This window comes from Zalophus californianus, chromosome 6 (genome assembly GCF_009762305.2).
Source record: "Zalophus californianus isolate mZalCal1 chromosome 6, mZalCal1.pri.v2, whole genome shotgun sequence".
Taxonomy (NCBI): Eukaryota; Metazoa; Chordata; class Mammalia; order Carnivora; family Otariidae; genus Zalophus; species Zalophus californianus.
Genome location: NC_045600.1, coordinates 114370287 through 114388788, shown reverse-complemented (window position 1 = coordinate 114388788; position 18502 = coordinate 114370287). Strand labels below are relative to the sequence as shown.

At 58.7% G+C, this 18502-nt stretch overlaps 2 protein-coding genes across 4 annotated transcripts in view; one reads left to right on the top strand and one right to left on the bottom strand.

Annotated features, from left to right (window-relative positions):
- The window catches only part of CSPG4 (chondroitin sulfate proteoglycan 4), a 35888-nt gene extending 26246 nt beyond the window's left edge, over positions 1 to 9642 (top strand). Inside the window, exons 6-10 of the mRNA XM_027571461.2 lie at positions 1270 to 1468; positions 1549 to 1683; positions 1812 to 1978; positions 5793 to 5976; positions 6287 to 9642. Of these exons, the coding sequence (XP_027427262.2) occupies positions 1270 to 1468; positions 1549 to 1683; positions 1812 to 1978; positions 5793 to 5976; positions 6287 to 8121 (2520 nt within the window). The 3' untranslated portion in view covers positions 8122 to 9642. The remainder of the gene's footprint in view (positions 1 to 1269; positions 1469 to 1548; positions 1684 to 1811; positions 1979 to 5792; positions 5977 to 6286) is intronic.
- SNX33 (sorting nexin 33) overlaps positions 1 to 18502 on the bottom strand; it is a 63609-nt gene that overhangs the window by 29181 nt on the left and 15926 nt on the right. Inside the window, exons 3-4 of one of the 3 annotated variants that reach the window (XM_027571467.1) lie at positions 2664 to 2742; positions 2423 to 2526 (exon numbers count right to left, since the gene is read on the bottom strand). The exons of 1 other annotated variant lie outside the window; for it this stretch is intronic. In XM_027571467.1, coding sequence (XP_027427268.1) covers positions 2725 to 2742 — 18 coding nt within the window. In that variant the 3' untranslated portion in view covers positions 2423 to 2526; positions 2664 to 2724. Of the gene's footprint in view, positions 1 to 2422; positions 2527 to 2663; positions 2743 to 5957; positions 6081 to 18502 lie in introns of those variants that run through there. One more of the 3 variants, XM_027571470.1, reaches the window with a different exon arrangement.

Below are 18502 nucleotides of genomic sequence, written 5' to 3'. Positions count from 1 at the left end.
TGGCTTCCCGAGCTCCTGCCCCTTACATCCCGCAGAACAGCAGTACCCTCACTCAGCAGAGGTCAAAGCTGAGGCCCAGGCAGGTCACAACATTTCTCCACGGTCACAGAGGTAGTTACTGGTGGAACAGAAAGGGCATGGCTTGACCAAGATCACACAAGATAGTGGATGGGCAGGGCCTTGATGCCAGCTTCTAGGATCAACAGGAGCCATGGAAGGATTCAGAAGAGAGGTGACTTGGGCTGTCTGTGATATGAGGCACTGGACACCTTCAATGGTAGAGGATGTACCTGAGGGAGCAGTGCAGCGGTGGGGAGGACAGCAGAGCAGGGGGCGTACGGACTAAGGGCTGCCCTGGAACCACAGGCAGGTGGCGCTGTGTGGCATCTTGGCCAGCAGGTGATGCTGTCCACCGTGTTTGTGCCAGGAGCCCGGCGCTCCACGCGGTGGTCCCCCCTCCAGAGCTAGACCTGGGGGTAGCCTGGGGCTGGGAGGAGGTACCTGGAATCACAGAGGGCTTGGTTTTCCCCGTATGGGAGCCCCTCCCCGAGGCTGCCCAAGCTGCTAACCCAGCCAGAGTCACGTAACAGGATCCCAGAAATGGGATCCTACCCTGCTGACAGGCGGGAGGCCGAGGGGGGCTGCTCTTCGCTCTGAGCGTGGGGAGGGGCTGCCCACACCCCTCCCCCACCTGGTTGGGCCTCGGGACTACACTGAAAACACCTGAGCTCTCATGGCAATGTTGTTTCCGTGCCAAGGGACAGGGGCCAACTCTCAGCCTCTCCAGCCTCTGTGCCTCCCATGCCCTCCCTCACCCAGAGGGGGAGCCCATTCATAAGCATCCGGGAGAGGCAAACTCACCATTCCCGGAGCATGCCCAGCCCATGCCCAGACTCACTATGGAGGGTCTAAAGGGAGACCCCCGCCCTGCCAGTGAGACAGAGCCACTTAATGATAGCAGCATAGGCAGTCAGGGCTGGGTGGGGGGGTTCTCTAAAGGGAGAGAACTTGTGAGGGTTAAGAGCTAGGGGCTTCCTGAGGTCGGGGACATGGGCTGGCCCTGAGAACAAGCAGGATTAGCGCAGAGAGAAGGGAGCCTGGGCCCTGGGGTGACAGGGGAAGGTGAATGGGGTGGAGGGCCCTTTGTGAGGGGGAGCCCAGCCTGGCCCCGGCCTGAGCTGCAGTGTGACGGTGATGGCCTCGGGGCCAGGGAGGAGCAAGGTGGGAGAGCGTGGTGGGGACAGAAACTTCACAGGCCTGTGTCCCCAGATGTGGGAGGGGGCCACGGTGCCCTTCCCTCCGGAGGCTCTTAGGGGCACAGACAGCGACTCAGGACCGGAGGACCTGGTCTACACCATCGAGCAGCCCAGCAATGGGCGGGTGGTGCTGCGGGCAGCGCCAGGCACCGAGGTCCACAGCTTCACCCAGGCCCAGCTAGACGGCGGGCTCGTGCTGTTCTCACACAGAGGTGGGTACTCAGAGGTGTGGTGCCCTGAGGATGGGGAGCCACCATGGGCCAGCAAGACCCAACTCCACCCCCATCCACAGGCGCCCTGGACGGCGGCTTTCGCTTCAGCCTCTCCGACGGGGAGCACACTTCCCCCGGACACTTCTTCCGCGTGACGGCCCAGAAGCAGCTGCTTCTCTCCCTGGAGGGCAGCCGGACGCTGACCGTATGCCCAGGTGGGTCTGCAGAGCACAGCATGCCTTGAAGGCCAGGTGACACGCCAGGGTCACGCTGCTTCACCAGCAGTCGCAGACCTCGCCCTGGCTCCCGGTCCAAGGCCAACAGGCCCCTCTGCCTCTCACAGGGTCAGTCCAGCCGCTCAGCAGCCAGAGCCTGAGAGCCAGCTCCAGCGCAGGCACCGACCCCCGGCACCTGCTCTACCGTGTGCTGCAGGGCCCCCGGCTGGGCCGGCTGTTCCGTGCCCAGCAGGGCAGCACTGGGGAGGCCCTGGTGAGCTTCACTCAAGCCGAGGTAAGGGCCCAGCTCTCCATAGCCACCACGTAGACTCCATTCAGCCCCGGGTGACCCGCTCTGCCTGTGGACGTGGTGGACGTGGGCACCGCTCCCACATCGTGGGTAGCAGACACTCCCTGGCCACACCACGGCCCAGGCTGTGCCTGCCTTGCCCTCCGGGAGCCACCAGTCCGGTAGGCAGAGGATGCAAGAGATCCCGGCCCAGAGCAGGGATAGGGTCCTGGGGCATGGCTTCCAGAAGCTGCAGTTGGACCTTAGGAGCTGGAGAGGGTGCTCTGAGTCAGGGACACTATAATACTCCCGTGGCTAGCAAGGGGCCGTACTTGGTTCAGGGGTGGAGTTTGACACGAAGGCAGCTGTTGGGCTTGTGAGAGATGTGAACCCGGGGCTCAGGTCAGAAGCCAGCAAGAAGTTGAGCGGATCCTGGGAGCAGATGAGTAGACAGAAGGCAGCCGAAGAGGTTGAAGTGGGAGTGAAGCTGCCATCTCTCTTCCGGGCCTAGCTGTCCAGAGCACGCCAGAGGCCACCGGTTAAACACTGGAACTCTTAGCCATGAGAAGAGGTATACTGCTAGGTTGCTGGAGGCACAGGGCTCTCTGTGCCAACTGTGCCGGGGCGGGGGGCGGGGGACAGGCAGCCATCGCTAAAATCAACACCCCTTCCAAGTGCAGGAGGTACTTACTGTGAGTGCCTGGCAGCCTTGGCTCTCTCCAAAGGTAGAGCAGGTGGGGAGCTTTCAGGCATCAGCGAAAGAGGTGGCCCTAACAAGGGGTACACGGCAAAAGGTCTCACGTCGGCATCCCCCGGGCCCAGGTTTTCTGTTCTCATGAAGTCCTGGCTTCTGCCCAGGTCTCCTTCCCACACTAAGAGATTCAGCAGGCTGGCGGCTACAGCAGCTGGACACCCTGAGTCCCTGGGAGCCACTGTCATCAGATGCCCAGGAAGGGGGAGGGAAGAGGGCCAGGCCTTCCGGGTCCCGCCCCAACCCACAGTGCTTTCCCCACACCCCTGCAATACGTGGGATGAATGTGAATGGCCACCAGGGGCCAGGATGGCAGTGCCACCCTGGGAAGCTAGGAAGAGGCTTCGTGGCAGAGACTTTGTCCTGGCTTTGGGACAGGGGCAGGGCAGGACTGGGTCATGTCTTGACAGCACCATTGTCCTGCAATACTGAGTTGGGTGGGGCAGGGATCAGGTGTCCCGTTTTGCAGACAAGGAAACTGAGGCTTACGGAGATCAGGTGACTATTCAGAGCACACAGCTAGTAAGAGGCAAAACCAAAATCTGACTGCTAGTCCAAAATTTCTCTCACCAGAGGACACCGCTTGCTCCCAGAGCTCAGAGACCCCTCCCCACCTTGCCTGTGATTTGCCTCACCCCCAGTCAGGCACCTCCTATCCACAGAAGTTCCTGCAGGCATCCATCCTCCCACCCCACTCCTGGGGGGTCTCCGCTTCCTGCCACCCTTCAGCCCGGGCCAGAGGTGGCAGCTCACGGTCCCTGCGGGCCGCGTCTGGCCCACAGATGTGTTTCATTTGGTCTGCACAAGGCATTTAATATTTTTAAATTAATGGTCAACATATAACCTTTAGGGGATTTCACAAATACACACACACACACACACACACACACACACACACACACAAGCCTGATTTCCAGTTTCTTTTTTTTTTTTTAAGATTTTATTTATTCATTTGAAAGAGTGAGTGCAAGTAGGGGGGAGGGGCAGAGGGTGAAGCAGACTCCCTGCTGATCGGGGAGCCCAACATGGGGCTTGATCCCAGGACGCTGGGATCATGACCTGAGCTGAAGGCAGACGCTTAACCATCTAAGCCACAGGCGCCTGTGATTTCCAGTTTTTTAAAAGGCTCTGTTCCGTCCTACAGCAATCAGTTGAGGAGTAGCCACCCCTTTCACCCAGGCTCTGCTCCCCCTTTAGAACCGAGGTGATCCCCCTTTAGCGTATGGGTGGCTCCCCTGTTAGATGGGGCACTGCTCTCCAGGTCATCACTACCCTGCGGTCCTAGAGTCTCCCACACGCTGGGACCCTGGGTTCCATCTCGGTATTGCGCAAGCCCTGTTTTTCTGAGAAGAGGAAATAGATAAGCCAAGGGGACACATTTGGATTAGCAGGGGGAGGGAGCATACTTCTTCATGGAAGTGAGGAATATCCCCGGGTGTTTACCAGGCAAACAGCCCCGGAGAACAGCAGGTGTGGTGGCAGTGGGTAGGAGGCGAGGTCACAGGGCTAAGGGGTCAGACTGGGATCTTTGTGGTCAAAGGAGGAGACACTGTACTATCTGAGCAAGAAGGACAGTAACCTTACTTACATTTTAAAAGTCTCTCTCTGGCTTCGATGTTAAGAACAACTGTAGGGGAGGGATCGGGGCCAAAGCTGGGACACAGGAGGCTATGGCAATAATCCAGGCCAGAAGTGATGGCATGGGAAAGAGGGAGGAGTCAGGGATGACTCCAGGGGTTTGGGCCTGAGCCACTGCAAGAACAGAGCTGCCATCATGTGAAGCGGGAGGACTAGCAGAGGCGCGCAGGTCAGGAGTGGGTCTGCTGCAGGCCACCTTTGAGCCGGCCCTTAGACATCCACACCGAGCTGCCAGAAAGCAAGTGGAAATGTGAGTCTGGAGTTCGGCAGAGAGCAGTCTGGGATGGAGACAGAAGTAAGGGGTCATCTGCAGAGCTGACCTAGGAGGACACGTGGGATGTGCGTGTAGATAGAGAAGACTCTAAAGGCCAAGCTATAGGCGTTGGAGAGAAGAGGGGGGAGCACGGAGTCTGTGAAGGAGCAATTAACGAGGCAGGAGGAAAACAAGAGAGTGGGACACGCTGGAAGCCAGCGGATGGTAGAGGAAGCAATGCATAATTATGTCCAATGCTGCCAAGCAGGTGAGTAACACGAGGCCCGTGAACCCACCGTTGGATCTAACAATGCAGACGCCGTGGGCACCCTTGGGTGAGAACAGGAGGAAAAGCCTGGGTAGACTGCACTCAGGACAGCATGCAGGAGATTATAGACTATTCTTTTTGGAGTTTTGCTAATGGAGAGCAAAATGGGGGAGAGGGGTGACAAATTTGGTGGAAAAAGTGAAGTCATGAGTCTTCTCTTTAAGAGGGAAGAAAGGGGGTGCCTGGAGGGCGCGGTCGGTTAAGCATCTGAGTCAGTTTCGGCTCAGGTCGCGATCTCAGGGTCGTGATCTCAGGGTCGTGGGATCGAGCCCTGCATTGGGCTCTGTGCTCAGCACAGAGCTTGCTGGAGTCTCTCTCTCTGCCCCTCTCCCCTGCATGCGCACAGGCTCTTGCTCTCTCAAAAACTAAATAAATACATCTCTAAAAGGAAAAAAAATGGACGTGGAAGAGAGAATAACATGGTTGAGTAATGATGGGAATGTTCCCTTCTGGGGGGAAATTGTTGCCATAGGAGAAAGAAGGAAGATGGTAAACTGGTGTCTTCAGTGGGGAAGAGGGGCGGGGACCCAGGGCGGAAGTGGAAGGACCAGCTGTCGGCAGAAGCGATAGAATACTGCTTTCCCTGGGGGCTCAGAGGCGTGAGGTGATTTGCCTGAGGTGGCAGAGCCCAGATAAGGCATCGGGCTCCAGGGCCAGTCTCCTCACTGCCGCATGACTGCCCATGTGACCCACTGGTGAGGGAGAGCACAGGTTACAGCCGTGGGCCGGGGAGAGCCAGGAGAGTCGAGAGTGAAGCTGGGCACGGAGGGCTCGTCAAGGAGCCTGGAAGGGGCTCCCGGGCACCGCGGGCTCAACCCGCCTCTCATCCCAAAACGGGGTGCCTCCACAGGTGTCTGCTGGGAATGTTCTATATGAGCACGCGATGCCTCCTGAGCCCTTCTGGGAGGTCCACGATGCCCTGCAGCTCCAGCTGTCGTCACCCCCTGCCCCCGATGTGGCTACCACTCTTGTTGTGGCTGTGTCTTTCGAGGCTGCCTGTCCCCGGCGCCCCAGCCGCCTCTGGAGGAACCAAGGTGAACCGCATGATGGGCTGGCACAGTTGGGGGGACACTGGGCGGGTCCAGAGACGAGGGGACACAAGGCCGGGGTCAACAGCGCCCATGTCAGTCCCCAGGACCTGGGAAGTTAAGGGAGGGTGAGAAGATGGGGACACTTCGAGGTCAGAGAGGAGACGTGATCCTCATCCTCCAGGGGACCCTGAACCCCACCCCGGGGGACTTGGTCTGAGGGAAAAGGCGCAACCTTGTCGTGGGGGTCCTAGTCTGAGGCTCTGAGGCCTATCTTCAGTGGACAGGACCTTCATAGCCTACATCCCACCCCCAGGTCTCTGGGTCCCCGAAGGCCAGCGGGCCGAGATCACCACGGCCGCCCTCGATGCCTCCAACCTCCTGGCCAGCATTCCGTCACCCCAGCGCCCAGAGCATGACGTACTCTTCCAAATCATACAGTTCCCCACCCGGGGCCAGCTGTTGGTGTCCGAGGAGCCCCTCCACGCCGGCCGGCCCCACTTCCTGCAGTCCGAGCTGGCTGCAGGGCAGCTGGCCTATGCCCACGGCGGCGGGGGCACTCAGCAGGATGGCTTCCGATTCCGTGCCCACCTCCAGGGGCCAGCGGGGGCCTCCGTGGCGGGACCCCAAACCTCAGAGGCCTTCGCCATCACCGTGCGGGACGTGAATGAGCGGCCACCTCGGCCACAGGCGTCCGTGCCACTCCGGCTCACCCGGGGCTCCCGCGCGCCCGTCTCGCGGGCCCAGCTCAGTGTGGTGGACCCAGACTCGGCGCCTGGGGAGATCGAGTACGAGGTGCAGCGTGCCCCCCTCAACGGCTTCCTGAGCCTGGCAGGGGCCGGCCCAGGGCCCGTGACCCGCTTCACGCAGGCCGATGTGGACGCCGGGCGGCTGGCCTTCGTGGCCAACGGGAGTAGCGTGGCTGGTATCTTGCAGCTGAGCGCATCCGACGGGGCCAGCCCTCCCGTGCCCGTGTCCCTGGCCGTGGACGTCTTGCCATCGGCCATCGAGGTGCAGCTGCGTGCGCCCCTAGAGGTGCCACAGGCCCTGGGGCGCTCCTCACTGAGCCGGCAGCAGCTGCGTGTGGTGTCAGACCGGGACGAGCCGGACGCTGCCTACCACCTCATGGGGGGGCCCCGGTTCGGGCAGCTCCTAGTGGCCGGGCAGCCCGCCGCCACCTTCAGCCAGCTCCAGGTAGACCAGGGGGAGGTGGTCTTCACCTTCACCAACTTCTCCTCCTCTCGTGACCACTTCAGCATCCTGGCACTGGCCCGAGGTGCCAACGCGTCAGCCACAGTGAACGTCACCGTCAGGGCTCTGCTGCGCGTGGGAGCGGGTGGGCCGTGGCCCCAGGGGGCCACCCTGCGCCTGGACTCCACTGTCCTAGATGCCGGCGAGCTGGCCAACCGCACGGGTAGTGTGCCCCGTTTCCGGCTCCTGGCGGGACCCCGGCATGGCCGCGTGGTCCGCGTGCCCCGGGCCAGGACGGAGCCCAGGGACAGCCAGCTTGTGGAGCAATTCACCCAGCAGGACCTTGAGGATGGAAGGCTGGGGCTGGAGGTAGGCAGTCCAGAGGGTCGGTCCCCCGGCCCCATGGGCGACAGTCTCACTCTGGAGCTCTGGGCACAGGGTGTCCCCCCTGCCGTGGCCTCGCTGGACTTTGACACTGAGCCTTATGATGAGGCCCGACCCTACAGCGTGGCCCTGCTCAGTCTCCCCGAGCCTGCTCAGACAGAAGCAAGGAAACCAGAGAGCAGCACCCCCACGGGGGAGCCAGGCCCGTTCACCTCCAGCCCCGTGCCCACCGTGGCCAGTGGGGGCTTCCTGGGCTTCCTGGAGGCCAACATGTTCAGTATCATCATTCCCGTGTGCCTGGTCCTCCTGCTCCTGGCACTCATTCTGCCCCTGCTCTTCTACCTCCGCAAACGCAATAAGACAGGCAAGCACGATGTCCAGGTCCTGACTGCCAAGCCCCGCAATGGCCTAGCTGGTGACACCGAGACCTTCCGCAAGGTAGAGCCGGGCCAAGCCATCCCGCTTACAGCGGTGCCCAGCCAGGGACCCCCACCGGGGGGCCAGCCTAACCCAGAGCTGCTGCAGTTCTGCCGGACACCCAACCCTGCTCTCAAGAATGGCCAGTACTGGGTGTGAGGCCTGGCCTGGGCCCAGATGCTGATCAGGCCAGGGACAGGCTTGCTCAGGCCCCGGCCCCATTGCTCCCATGCCCTGGCGCTGTCTGAGTATCCCCAGAGCCAGAGATACCTGGGAACATCTACGGTGGAGGGTGCTGGGAGGAAGTCCCAGGGGTCCGGGACCAAATAGAGTCAAGAGCTGGAATCTCCCCAGCTTTCTCCATGCCTGGAGAACTGCAAGGGGGCGGGCCAAGGTCAGAGGCAGGCTTGGAGTCGGTCCCCCTGCCCTGGAGCTAGTTTGGGCTGTCAAAACCAGAACGACCTCCTAGATAGGTCAGGATTCTGGATCCTGGGTGAGTCACAGCTGACCCAGGCTGCTAAGAGGACAAGGAGAGGAGAGGGTCGGGGGGATAGACAGGGATTCCTGGCTTTTCCACTCCAAGTCAGGCCTCCCTTTGTCTCTGCCCCAGAGTTGATGGGAAAACTTTTTCCCCTGGTTTTTTAGGGAGATGGTATTCCCTGGAGTAGAGGGCAGGAGGAGGGAGCCCCTCCACTCTCTAGGAGACATAAGCCAGTAGAATAATATATTCAGGGTGCGAGATGGGGTGGGTTGCTCTGGGGATGGGTTTATTTAAGGGGGATTGCAAGGAAGCTATTTAACACAGTGTCGAGCTAGCCCAGGCTGATGGAGCCCCTGAGAGTGTGGGATGGAGGAAGGTCTGAGGCCAGTTCACACCCAGAGCCCCACCTTGACAGGCTGAGGTTATGTAGGCAGTATGGGTCTGTGGCCCCGGACCAGGCCTAATATCCACCTGCGGAGTGGGCAGGGTCTCAGGCCGGGGGCTGCTGCAATGTCTGTGCTCGCCCAAGGACTGGGGGGTGAGCAGCTGGGGCACTCAACTCCATGGGGCCTGGATAAATGGTGCTGTGGAGGTTCTGGACAGCTGTGTGTTATTTGTCTGACCATGCACTGGGCCCTTGTCCACACCGGGCTGCACCTCCCTGGGGCAGGCTGTCCCACCAGGCCCCAGCCTGCACACTGGACAAGGCCACAGGAACCCTAAATTTCCACCTCCAGGGGCCTTTCAAATCTTCTCTGCCCCCACCTGTGTAGGCAGGTGGGCCAGTCTTTGTGGGATGGGACCAAAGCCCTTTGGGTTAGTAGAGATAGGCTAGGCCCCCTCCAAGGAGCTCAAAGAAACAATGAAATCAGGAGATGTGTTCAGTGTCCCAGCCGTAGATTTCTTAGCCTGAGTTTTGGCCTCCACAACCTTGTCCCTCTGCACCTACCTCTCAAGTGGTTGGAGTGGCAAAGGTCAGGAGACAGGGGGCCATAGGGATCCCAAGGCTGGGACCTGGTACTTCGGGGGAGACAAGAGGACCACCACTGGTGCCTTCCCTTGGCTCCCTGAAGATTTTCACAAGGAAGATTTCTACTGGTCTCCACCCCCCAACAAGAAGACCAAGAAAGGGTGCTCCCCCTCAGGGGATGGCAGGGTAAGCAGCAAGGATTCTGAAAAGCCAGCTGTCCCGAAAGGCCGTCCTCTGGCTAGAGAGGGATTTGAGACACAGGGTCTCCATAAGACCCTCTATGAGCTACTAAGGAGTCACCACCTTCTGCCCCTCTCCCTTTCGAAGGTTATAGGCAATGAGGACAGATTCTGGATCCCAGGTGATACTGCCTGGCAGTAAGCTGAAGTCCTCAGAGGAAACGCAGCGTGGGAGGTGTGGGAGCTCCGGGGTGTCAGAGCCCCGGGGCCTGAGCACAGCTAGATTGGGGGTGGAGGGCCCCAGCCAGCCTTTGACAGCTGACTGGTGTCTGGGGAGCAGAATCACCTCTTCCCTGTGTCTCCATATCGGTAACATCTGAACCAGGAACTAGGGCAAGAGAGGAAACTCCCTCCTCCCCACTGTGCTGCCCTTAGAGTACCTGCCAGGACGCCTCTCAGCAGCCCCTTCCCATGCCGGCATCCCCCAGATCCTCCTCCACTCACAAGATTGGGGCAGGTCACCTGGAATCCTGGCATATCACTGCTGAAAGGGCCCCCAAGGGACCAGGGGCAGGCTGAGAATCAGAGAGTGTGTTGTCCAGTCACACACAGCCAGGCAGCATTAGAACAGACCAGACCCCAAGGCCCAGCCAGCTCTTCTTGCCACACTGAAGAGCCTGCCCCCAAGGCCTGTCGCCAGGGCCCATAGATGGGGACCCCCATAGAGATCCCTCTACACCAGAAGCTCAAAATCCTGGCCTGGCTTCCTGCTACAGCCTAGTCTCTCTGGCACCCCTCGGGCCAGCCTCATACAAGGGGCCCTGCCAAGGGTGTCTCCACACCACACCCCACGCGCTCTGCCTTGCCTCTTCCTGGAGCTCGGGGCCGGGTCCTCAGGGCCCTAATATCTGGCGCCAGTCTCCACCCAGGGCGACCAGTTTCCCTGGAGTGTAAGCCGAGACAGACCCGCCAGGCAGGATCTGGCCTCATCTCCTATTTCCCGCCGCCCCCACCCAGGACTGACGACACCCTCTCTGTTCACTCAGCCCAGCCTGCCCCCCCCCCCCCCCGAGAGCCGGCACAGGCTGACGCTGCTCCAGCTCCTTTCAGCCCGTGCTGGACAGTGGGCTAGCACCCAGGGCATTGTGCACGCAGCGCCATGAGGACCTGGGAAAGGATCTTCCACTGGAACGCCAAACTTGGAACCCATTCTAAATGTGGGGCCCCAATTTATGCAAATCCCTTGCAGATTTCAGATAGGCACCCAAGGCTTAAGGGGATTGCTATCCACTTTGCAAAATAACTCACTATCCCCTTACTTAAGAAGCTAGCTCCTCCCAGGCACTGAGATAGAAGCCAACCTGTGCACAAGAGTTTAAGAATATCTGGGAGCACCCTGACCCTCTTCTTCACACACACACACACACACACACACACACACACACACACACTGCACTTATGCACACAGCTGTGTACCTTTAGACCTTCAGACACAGAGCACACACCTGCCTATGTAATACACCCGCCCACACATAGATACAGGTGCACACACAAGGTCGGAGCTAAGTACTCCTCACCCGTGGGCCCCCCACAGTCCTCAGAGCTGGCCATGTGGAGCCAAGGGCTAGGACTCCCTGCCCATCCAGAGACCCAAACTGACATCAGCAGAGCCAGGAAGTGGAACCACAGCAGGAGAGAGTGTGGGGAACAAGGGGCTGGCCAGAGGGCCCAGTTCTTGGGGTCCCCAGCTTGGAAGTCCTGCCCACCACCCGAGATGCTTTAGCCTCTTAGATGCTAAAGAAGGGGCTCCCTTGATCCCCTCTCCTCATGCTAGGAGCTGGCCCTTCAAGTGGAGCTGCTATGGCAGCTGTGGACCCCACAGAGCTGGAACCATCATCCCCCAAGAGGAAGCACGAGACATGGATCTCCCCCCCACCCAACTCCACCTCTCCCGATGTGGGTGGGAACTGCCAGGGATGCTGGCATCTTCTTCTGGGCCCTGAAGATTCAGGATCTTAAAGGAATGGAGGTATTCCAGCAGCTCCCAGAGTGCTCCGGTTAGGTCCCCCGTTCCTTGCCAGAACAGGTGAGGAAGCCCTGGCAAAGGGATGGAGCCAGGATGGGAACCAGACCTGCTGGAGGCCTCTCTCCACAGCCCCTCTCCTACCCGAGGTGCCCTCGGGGTTAACACCATCCCTGTCACTAAACCGCTAGGATTAGTGGGGCATTGGCAAGGGCATTTTGTGCCAAAAATGCTGTGGGAGATGCCCAAAGGAATCCACCCAGCCCTTCCGAAGAGTCCCAGACATGCCAGTGAGTAACTACCACACCATGACGTGTGCCCTAACCCAAGGCGTGTCAACAGGCTGCTGAGGGGAAGCCCAGCGTGGGAAGGCAGCTGGCTCTGCCTGCTTCCTTCTTTCCTGAGAGAGTGTGGCGTCTTTCCACGGAAGGGATAGGCATGCGGCTGCTAAAGCTGAGCATGCCCAGCTACCTCGTGGTCACCTTGCCCTTCTCAGTGTTGTGAGGTACAGTACTTATTTATGATAGCTGCTGTCCTCATTAAGGATACCAGCTCCTCAGGGCGCCCGGGGAGCGCAGCCGGTTAAGCGTCCAACTCTTGATTTTGGCTCAGGTCATGATCTCAGGGTGGTAAGATTGAGCCCCGTGCTGGGTGTGGAGCCTGCTTAAAATACTCTCTCCCTCTGCCTCTTTGCCCCTCCCCTCCTTACGCACGTGCTCTCTTAAAAAAAAAAAAAATGCCACCTCCTCAGAGGGTCGCCAGGGTAACTGATGGGTTGTTGTGCTGTGTTCCTTCACAATGCAGAGGTCCTAAGACCCCCTGAAGACAAAAGTAACCCTTGGTCAAATCGACCTATGGCCAAGAAGGGACTTTTCTACCCAAACACAGCCTCAGCTGGGGGCTCAAGGAACTCCCATGCCCCTCAACCTGAGCACTGCCAGCTCCGTCAGCCCAAAGCCTAGAGCTAATCCCAAGGCTTCCTTTGGATGCCTTGTGAGGTCACAGAGGGCTCAAGTGACCCTGGGTCCTGAAGGTCTAAGCTGCATGGGCTAAGTCTTTGTTGCTCAAAGTGCAGTCCATGGACCGGGAGCACCAGAAGCATGTGGGAGCTTGTTAGAAATAAGAACTCCAGGGACGCCTGGCTGGCTCAGTCAGAAGAGCGAGCGTGCGACTCTTGATCTCAGGGTTGTGAGTTCGAACCCCACGTTGAGTGGAGAGATTACTTAAAAATAAAATCTTCAACAAAGAAAAAAAAATGAGGACTCTAAGGCCTCACCCCAGATCAGCTGAAACAGACTCTGCATTTTGACCAATAGTAAAGTTTAAGACACTTTGACTTAGGTCCTCCACCACCAAATGGAGAAACAGAGCTGAGAGAGGCAGGGACCAGGCCAAGATCATACTAAGTCAATGACAGAGCTAGAAAGAAGTCAGACCCCATGATCCAGTTCCAGAGTTTTGTCTTTCAACTCAAGCTGTCCATCTTTCTTCCCCACACTCTTCTGAAGTCCCTATGTCCCCTGCAGATTTGGGGGGACAGGGTTCTGTTGTGGGGATTCCTGCTCAGGGGCCTCCACTGAGGACGAGAGGGAAGCAGAGGAGGACACGGCTGGAAGCCAGGCCTGATCCAGTGGGGAGAGTCTGCAGAAGCAGCCCACTTCCACCCTCACCTCCCAAAGACAGGTTCCCTGGAAAGTGCAGCAGGCCCCTACCACCCTGCCTTCTGCAGTCCAGCTAGTCCCTCCCTCCCCACCTGTCCGGGTTCCACCTGCAGAGGGAGGGACAGAAGGAGGGGTCTGGCCAAGGCCCCCAGTCAGTGCATTGGGTCTCCCCCACAGTAGAGCATCAGCAGGCAGCAGAGGAAGGACAAAGAAGCTACCTGTCAGGCCACTGCGCGGGCCCGGTCAAGAAGGAGGGCATGGGCCTCCCACAGCACTCTGTCCTGTCCTGCAGGGGTGGGGAGCAAGGGAGGCTGGACCACTACCTGTCCCTTCTGGCCCCCAGAACAAATGCTGTGGCCCCCCAGCCAGTGTGCTGTCTTGGTGCTGTGCGTGCCTTTGGGGCCCCCAGCTCCCCTCCCCTCCCCTCCCCTCCCCTCCCAGGCTGCTGAGGCCCCCAGCCCTCTGTCCTTGCAGTAAACATAGGTCAAGGCTGTGTGCCCATCGGGGGCAATGTCCAGCCGGGCCCGGGGCTAGGTACATAGCTGATGCTCGGTAAACATCTATTGCCAGCATATAGCCCCTCCTTTCCCACCGTCCAAAAGGTCTCTAACCATGATCCCACCCAGACCCCGTATCCTGACTTCCCATCTGGTTCCCCTGGCTTCCCTCATCCCTAGGAGTGCTAGCAGGGCTCCCAACCACTGCTCTGGCGCCCAGACCCCTTCCAGAGCCCAGGCAGACCTGGCCCCAGGTCCTAAGTTTCTAAGGAGCAGGTTTAATCTGTCCCTGCCAGACTCTTGAGCACTCACTTCTTCCTCCATACTCACCAGCGGCTCCCTCCTACCAGATACCTGGGGTCTAGCTGCTCAGAAGCACATGGGCAGAACACTTGGACCAAATGATATGTGGGAGCCTACCACCGATGGAATCAAGCTGATTAAATGGGACAGGAGGAAACAACCCAGAACCGCCTTACACTCACCTTCCCCTGCCGCTACAGGTCCTCCTCAGAGCTCCAGGAGCCACTGGCCACTGTGCCCGCTGTTCTAACCACTGTAGCACTCACCTGATCCCAACCTTCAGAGACCAGCCAAGGGTACCCCCACCTTTACCTGACCCAGAGGACCCTGCATTCAGTTCAGGTCTCAGAGTCCCAGCCTACCTCCTGGAGGCTCAAAACCCTTCCAGATGCCAAAGATGCATCTTTCAACAGTGGGATTCCCAGCACCTAGAGAGGCATCAGGGCAAGTGTGGGTGAACCAGGGATGCTGGACATGCTGGCCAGGGCAGAGACGTCCAAGCACCAGAGAGCATCAGAGAGAATCCTGCTGGGTCTTGTTGGGGAAGGTGGAGCCTTTTCTAAAGGGCTGTTGGTTGAGCAAGCAGGCAGGTGGGTGAGGCTGGCGGAGCCTGAGCTCTCCTGGAAGGCTGTGAGTCAGGGCACAAGGGCTCCTCCTGAGTCAGCCCTGCTAAAAGGTTGTCCTGTGGGCGTGGCTCCTGAACTAGGCAACTGGGGTGGGACCAGTGGACCCAAGAAGGTTCCAGGCCCTGGGAATTCAGCCCCTCTGCCCCATGAGCTGCCTGAGACGCTCAGGCTGGGGATAGAAGCCATGAACTAAAGGCGGAAGGGCAGCGATGGTGATTGTGCCTGCCCAATGAACTTGTACAAGTCCACCCACCTGTGGATGGGATGTTTGACCCTAGTAAGTACGGACCCAGGCCTGGGAGAGGTAGCAACCTGCTTTCTGCCTACAGCCCTGCCTCCTGTCTTCATTTCTGCCCAGTTTCCAGTTCCTACTGCCAGGAATGGTACGTGATTAGCCAGAAGCCCCACCTTCTGCCTGAATTAGAACCTCTCGAAGCAGTGCAACTGACCAAGGCTGCTTTTCCAAGTGTGGTAAAGCTCTTAGAACAGCACCAGGCACATAGGAAATGCTCAATAAACGTTGACTATTATCATCAGTGCTGTTACAATGGTGGTTATTACTGAATCGCCTAGCATATGGCTCTGGCATATTGTAGAAGCTTAACAAATGGTCAAATTGACGTTATTGTTATTACTATAATTTATTACAATCATCACAGTGCCTGGCTCAGAGTAAGTGCTAAACAAATGCTCAGTCCTGGAGCATTTGGAAATTCCCCCATTTGGAGAAGAGGGACATCAAGGCAGGGAGAGTGAGGTGTGCAGAAGGGGTCAAGTTCTGCCTAGAAGCTGGCAGCCATGCTGACCTCCCACCCCATTGATCCAGAAGACCTCGGAGGAGGCTTGACCCCAGGGACCCAAGAGGGAAGAGTTGCACCTGAACCTGCCTGGCCGGTGGAGGAGGGCAGGGTAGGAGGGAGGGTGGGCCCAGGGAAGGCCAGAACACAGGGGCTTCCCGGAGAGGGGAGCCTGGGCTATGCCCGAGGGACAGAGCGCCAAGCTTAAAGCAGAACACGAGGACAGGGGCCAGATGATGTGGAGCCAGGTGGCCGAGAAGACCGGCCCCGGAGCAGACAGGGGCTCTGGGGATCAGGCTGAGAGAAGCTCCTGTGGAACTCCCAGTCTGATAGGGAGTAGCCCCCCCCGGAGTCAAGCTGGTGCTGGGCTGGAAGCTTGTTCTTTCCCACTGCCCTCCTGCCAGGGCTGACACTTTAAGATGTAGAACTGGGGTGGGGAGCAGGGGACTGCTGGGGCCCTGGGCCAGAACTCTGCACCCAGGTGCCCCCCCCCCCCACCAGTTTGCGTGACCTCGCTGCCCAACTTCCCAGGGGTCACCCTGGGAGCCTTAGGAGTCAGCCAGGTTGGAATACCACCACCCCTCCTACAAAGCTAGCCACCCCCCACCCAGCTGATGCCAGCCCAGCCCAGGGAGGGAGGAGGCTGTCTGCCCCACCACCTGGGATGGCACAGCCTCCTACTAGCCAGAGAAGGACAAGGAGTGGCTCTCCGGGCCACCCTGGCCTCAAACCCAGCCCTCCAGAGGAATGAGCAGGGACTGGTGCATACATCCTTCCCACCCTTTCACATGCCATGCCTTGCTGAGAAAGGGGGAGATACTCCCCAGAGCAAGTCCCTGGATTCTGAGGGATGTGGGAGATAATGTCACGAGGAAGCCCACTTTCAGCCACCAGCTGCTGCAGCAACACACGCACACACACACACGCACACATATTCACAGGACTGCCCCACGTGGCAGCGCACACAGGCGTGTGCAGATGCACTCCCTGACAGCAGCCGACCTGTACAAACCACAAGCCACACACCTACCCTCCCCAGAGATCTGAGACACAGCCCTGCAGACAACCCAAGTCGCCTGCCGCGAGCCGGGCACTGCACTACGCACTGGCGCTATGGCAGCGAGCAAGACGAACACCAGCTCCCCCCAAGGCTGCCTTCTAACAAACAGATATATTTAAAGTCTAACTTTTACGTAGAAGTATTTGTTTGCAGATGAGAATGTGTAATGTCTGGAGTTCACTGGAAGCAAGGGATGTGGGGGAGTAAGATATTGGCCCAGGGTGATCATTGCTGAAGCTGACGTAGGGGCACATGGGGATCTATTATATTAGTTTCTCTTTTTTGTATACGTTTGAGACATACATGTATACAGTTGGCAGTTGATAAATAAAATGAACAGTAAGGCAGGGCAAGGGGCAGAAGACTAGGACTAGGAAGACCCTTTAGATGATCAGAGAAGACTTCTCCAAAGAGGTAACATTTTAAGCAACGACTTGAATTAACTGAGGTTCAAACCACACAAACATCTGAGAGGAAGAACATTCCAAACAGAGGGGGCCAGCAAATGCAAAGACCCTGGGGTACAAGCATCCTGGGCTTATGTGAGGAACAGCCAAGAGCACAGTGGGTCTGGAATTCTGTGACCAGAAGACAGGGGTCCAAGATGCCATCAGAAAGGAGCCTTGGGCGCTGTGGGAGCAGCTTGGAAGCTGGAGTCAGAATGGCAGGAAGCCCTAGATGTTGAAAGGTCAGATATGAGTGGATTTTTTTTTTTTAAGATTCTGTTTATTTATTTGAGAGAGAGAAGTGTGCGTGCATGCATGAGTTGGGGGGAGGGGCAGAGGGAGAAGCAGGCTCCCCACACGTGGGGCTGGATCCCAGGACTCTGAGATCATGACCTAAGTCGAAGGCAGACACTTAACCACTTAACTGACTGAGCCACCCAGCACCCCTAGAGTACGGTCTTAAGAGCTCACTCAGACTCCTTAAGAGATCACTCTGACTCGGGTTGGACCATCAGGAAGTAGACGAGAAAGCAGAACAGCTTGGAGGCTACTGCAATTGTCTACGCAGGTGGTGGCTTGGGACAGGTAGTGAGATGGTGACACGGGTCAGATTTGGGATCCCTTCTGAGGAGCTAACAAGGCTTTGCTCACGGATGGATGTAGCGTGTGCAAAAAAGAGAGGAGCTAAGGCTGCCTGCGTGTCTGGGCCTGAGCTTCAGGGTGAGAGGTGTTGCTTCTTCCAGGCTGGGGAGCACAGGGGAAAGCATGTGTGGCCCAATGACTACAGGCAGAGTGCCAGCAGGGGACCCTCACACAAGCACGGGTGCACACACTGACAGGTACTCAGCGACCACACGGGTGGACGCACACACCCCGGTGCCAGGCGCAGGCACACACCCCATTCCCCTCCGCCTGCCCACCCTCCCCCCCACGGAAGCCCCAGGGCCAGAGCCCCCCCATCGGCTCAGCCTTGGCACTCACAAGAACCCAGTCCCAGCATTCCCCACCAAGCCTCACTCTCACCCCCCACGTGGGCACCTCAGGTAAGGAGGCTCCCAACCCAGTTCCTTCCCAGATACCTGAGTCTTCCCCCGGACCCTTACCCTGCCTTCATCTGCCCAGCCCACTCTTCCATGGCCAGGTCCTGCTCCCACACTCCAGCCTGAGGCCCCACAGAAAATGATCAGTCGACAAATATTTGCTCGGCGCTCTCTGTGGGCCAAGCCCTCTGCCCTTCCACCTGCTACCTTGAAGGCATGCAGCCACCCACCGCCCGCCTCCCTGCTCCCCTCAATTCCCAGCAGGCGTGCATTCACTCCACAGCAGGACAGCTGTCCCCGGCCTGCCCAGCCTGCCCGCCTGGGAAGGGCACAGCTCTGTGCCCGGACAGACCTCAGCCTCAGTGGGATGCACTAAACAGCAGCACGACCTGGCACAGGTGACACCGTGCCTCTGAGCCCCGGTCCGCTGGGACACGTTGGGAATCATTCTCACCTT